We start from the raw sequence: 4,879 nt of genomic DNA on the forward strand, positions 1-4,879 counted from the left end.
TTGTATTGAACCAGTATCAGTCATAAAGATAAGGTAATGCCCAAGTCTTTCAAATGACTCATCATCTTCGCATTCATTGTGAGCCGTCCTTTTGGAAACATGCGATGAATATTAACGATGCCAGCGCTACATCCGCCATTTCTCATGTTCCCGCGTTTCGAATGAATTTGACTGAAATTCAAGGGATTTTTCGGGTGATGAGGCGCATGCGCAACATTAGTCTCCTTTGTTCGAATGAAGTAATTGCAAAACCAAAGCAATTCAATAACTACTTTCGACGCTCAAATGAAAACCGCCCTAACAGTTTTCTCGGGGAAGCACGATAACCCGTGGTCCTCCTCTTAAAACAAGAAATTGTTCCGGGTGTGGTGGGAGTCCAAATACTGGAAGATATGGAATTCAAGCAACGATTAACGCGTTCGTGAAAAGCAACCCTTCTAATCATAGTTAATAGAGGGGAATGGTTTGGAAGCTCGGCAAACATCAAAGGTTTAGGTTTAGGTTGGAAAGTCCACGACCGTGCACAATCTTTTGTTTTGAACTCATACACTATGCATGAATTACGTAACCAACACGTTTCTATTGGTTAGTTACTCAGTACGGCGTAAACAACTATTGTGTTTTGTGCACGGTCAAGGCCAAAAAAGAGAACAAAAACCTACAACAAAGAAATTTGACGGGTTTCATATCCATTCCCCTCTATTAACTATGTTGTAATTAAGTAGACGAATAGCCACTCTGTGGAGGTGTCATTTCGTTTATTATATTACATCTATTAATTTAACTTATTTACAGATTTCTTTCTTTAAATGAAAGTGCGAAAAATATCTTATATTTATCAAAAGGTGCTTGCATATATGCTATGTGAGCAAGGGGTAAAAACTGATTCTTTTATTCATACATACTATTTAACCTATTTTCTTACATGTACACGGTTCATTTTTAGCACGTAGATAAAAATTAAAATCCTCAGATATTGACAGCGACATTTAAATGCAAAATACTATTATTTTAAAGCGATGGTTGATAAAAATTCATATCTGTTTTTCTTTGCTGAATACGCATCACTATTAGAAAAATGAAACTCATTTTCGACCAATACACGACGAGCTATAATTTTGCTCCCCCGTAAGTGCAAATGGATCATTTAAAACATCCAAAATCTCTGAGCCTATTAATTCTACGTTCAAGTAAATTCTTTAAAAAAGATTCACGGTAACGCGTTACTCAAGAAGACTCCACCTTTTTCAAGGCGCTAAGAACAAAATATAACACGTTTCTACGAAAACAATCCAGTATTAAGAGCTGTCGTCGCATTTGACAAAAGAAACTAATATCAAATACTGGATTTCACGAACAAGTAGTTGTATTTTTTACCTCTTTTTCTACCTGATAACAAAAACTAACAAAACAACGTTTAGATTCCGCTTATTAATAACGGACGTAGAAATTAATCTGTACAGCGAAACAACTTGACTCGAAAGACCATGCATGGAACAAAACGATTGTACAAAGATCATTGAAACAACTCACAAGATTCGCCGTACACGGTTAATTAACTTCACTTTTTGATCCTCGCCCTTATCTCTTAAAGACAGCTGATAAATAGACTATATTCGTATTCTCAGTATTGGACTGGAACTGCAATCATGGACAAAAGTGTTGGGAAGGTAGCTTCACTTTACAGATAACCCCCCTCCTCCTTTTCAATGTTGGATTTTCCAGGGAAAAAAAATGATGACTTTTCTTACCTGAAGAACTGCAACATTGAAGATGGGGGAGGGAGGCCACAAGAGCATGGTATTTCCCAAATACTTCAGCCAATAGTTAGAAAAATCGAATTAGGTGTGAAGTGAACTGATGCCCGCAACTTTTCCAATAACTTTTGACCACGATTGTAGCTTGCAATGGAGGCTAATGCGAGGAAATAAAAATTAAAAAGTATCTGCGCATGCATTTGAAAAGATTCCCCCGCGTTAGCCCCCATTGCAAGCTACAATCTTGAACAAAACTCGTTAGGAAAATTTGACACTCTAATCGTCTGTGTGATAAAGATTAAATTCTTCCTACTTTCCCCTCTCCCCCCATTCCAATGTTGGTTGAAACAACGACCAAAGGCTTGCACAGTATTTTGCTTCACATTATCAACATTGGTATGGGAAGGGAGGGGAGGGGAGGGGAGGGGCTAAGGACCAATATATTTTGTCAGTGGGTGCCAAGTGATGCTTAAGATTAGATAGAATGTTTCCCAAGAGTTTTGTCCAAGATTGCAGCTCCAGTCCAATACTGAGAATACGAATATAGTCTATTCATGGGGCTTCAATGGAATTCGAACCCATGACCTCTGTGATGCTGATGCGATGCAAAAATGAAGGATTTTATTACTTGTAACAATTTTACTTTAACCCTTGTAGAGCTTTCCTTCCCTTCAGCTCTGTCTTAATGTTGTCAGTTCGGACTGTAAAAAACAAAGAAAGATTAGTATGTATAAGATCACAGTATGTGAGTTCGAGTGAACCAATAGCCCTTTTCACGGTTTTTTTCTCATTTGCATTACAATGTAATCTAACGTGGGTGCGAGGCAATTTCGGGTTAAATGTACAAAATAGCCTGAAATTGCCTCACATACATGCTAGATTACATTGCAATGCAAATGAGAAAAACTAACCGTGAAAAGGGCTATTGGAACGCAAATAACTCAATGCCCGATATTGAAAGTTTTAATGAACTACATTATGTTAAAAACTGCAGTGCGATTGAGAAAATTTCTGCCCCTAAACAATCTCGATTGGATCTATATTCCGCTGCCTTGCCACCCTTGTGTCTTTGCTTGGATGGCTTGTTTGCCCGGGGGACTCACATATGAATGGGGCGGGGATGCTCGTAAATCTCGCTTAGGGGAGTAAATGTCGGATTTTGGTCTCACTGAGGGTGTCCTGGGCAAAATGTCATGATATTTAGCCCGTATGTACCATGTAGCCGTGAAGGTTTTGTTTAGGGTTACACGCGAAGAAATACATAAATATGTTTTAATATATGGTCCCTTTTAGGACTAAAAAAAACTGGGCCTTGCCCAGACTGGTTTGCTTTAGGGGTGTAATTCAAAATAAATGACAAGCATCCCTACCCCTTCATAAGCAAAATCCCCCTTCCCCCCCCCCCCCCCCCCTCCCCGTCATTTACGTAAAGCTTCTAATGGGCTGGAAAGCTCTGGCTTAATGGAAAAACAAATCCTACAATAATAATTTGGTATTGTACAAACGCTCTGCAAAAAAAATATCTCGAGTAAGTTCTTTGCTACAGGTCAAGGGAATGATAATTGTCAAAATTTGTACCTCCAGTTTTGAATAGTTGCTCTTTAACTGCTCCACTTCTTCTTTCAGTGAAGCATTTTCAATTACCAGTGCCTTGATCTTTTTTTCAGCTTGCATTTGGACAGACAAAATAATTCCTTTTAGGGGAAAAAAACATACACCATGATTTCAAACTTTTCAAGAAACTCGTATCTGGTTACACAGGAATGTAGTTGCATCAACTTAGAGGATTTCAGTAAATCAACCACCACAGCTTGATTAGAAAGCTGACACTTCAAGCTTCATCCCCTCATCATTGCCAAGTGGTTAGTGGGTACATAATCTAATGGTTATTTTCTCTTTTCGGAGGCTTTTGTCTTCCCATCAACATGCTATTATCAACCCTTGCAATCCTCAGAAACTGAGTATTGAAAAACAAGAGACTCTTAGAAAAGAGGGTTTACATACATGCAGCAAGATATCGTGTCCCTCCGGAGTCCGAACAAAGGTTCAAATTGCGACATGAGAAGTACATTAGCATACAAGGAAAATAGGTACGCATTGCGTACTTGTGGTAGTGCAGTAACTTTACACAGTGCTTTATTCCATAACTGTCAACTGAGCAGCGTATTGATACACAGTTTAAAGGAGGAGCACAAGGAAATTTTGAGGAAGTGTCGATCGAGGAAAAAAATGTCATCAGCAACAGAATTTGCGACATGAAAACATTTTGAGAGATTTTTGCTACGTTCAATTGTTCTTTTGGCTGTACAACTAAATCGCAAAATCGAAAGTGACATCGATTTCAGCGGCCAGCTGTGATCAAGTTAACTTGCGTGTTACTAACAACTGGATACATCTGTGGCAAAATGATGGCAAGACGTGGGATTGTTGTTTTGTTAGTTAGTTTTTTTTTTTTCAAGTGTTCAAAAAGTCGACAAGAAATGTGCGAATTCAACACAAAGATCAGAATTGTCCATCGCTTGACGTTGACCATTCTTTCTGCAAAGTCAAAAATTTACTCTCCTAGACGAGCTTATTTATCACCAGGTAATTAGTAGAATAATAGAATAAAGTAGAAGCTACTTTATTATTCATCAGCGTCACAAATTCCTGCCGATTTTCGGGTTCATTTGTAGAAATTCAAGCACATTTCCAACAAACATGTGATTTCTGACGATTGAATGACTGAATGAATTGGTCGGAAATTGATATTCTGATGGCACAATGAAGAGGCTCGCGGTATGTCACGGGACTAGTTGAGGGTATTTAACAGTTTCGGCGGGAGGCTTGAGTCATTCTGGGTCAGTAAGTCTCCCTGTCTGTTTACATGTGCTGTTTTAATTATTTTCACCCTTTCCTCGGGGTTTTGTACTGCTGCAGTAGATCAGGCCACGTCTAAAGGGTGGTTTTTTAGTGGTTTTTCGTATCTGGAGTAGCACAACGTCTATGAGATTATATTTAACTTTAGTTATTATAGTAGCCTTGTCTTGCATTTGTACTGCTGACTGACACATCCTAAATAAACTTTCATTCGAAGCTCGTTGTAGTATAGTCAGAATCTGTTTATTTTCGTGTTTCATCCA

General features: G+C 38.6%; 1 protein-coding gene across 2 annotated transcripts in view; it reads right to left on the bottom strand.

The window, feature by feature from the left end:
• Positions 1 to 741: 741 nt before the first annotated feature.
• LOC137992401 (voltage-gated hydrogen channel 1-like) overlaps positions 742 to 4,879 on the bottom strand; it is a 30,580-nt gene continuing 26,442 nt past the window's right edge. For both annotated transcript variants that reach the window (XM_068837731.1, XM_068837732.1), the window contains exons 8-9: positions 3,336 to 3,451; positions 742 to 2,458 (exon numbers count right to left, since the gene is read on the bottom strand). In XM_068837731.1, the coding sequence (XP_068693832.1) occupies positions 2,429 to 2,458; positions 3,336 to 3,451 (146 nt within the window). In that variant the 3' untranslated portion in view covers positions 742 to 2,428. The remainder of the gene's footprint in view (positions 2,459 to 3,335; positions 3,452 to 4,879) is intronic.

The sequence above is a fragment of the Montipora foliosa genome, chromosome 2 (genome assembly GCF_036669935.1).
Source record: "Montipora foliosa isolate CH-2021 chromosome 2, ASM3666993v2, whole genome shotgun sequence".
NCBI classification, from domain to species: Eukaryota; Metazoa; Cnidaria; class Anthozoa; order Scleractinia; family Acroporidae; genus Montipora; species Montipora foliosa.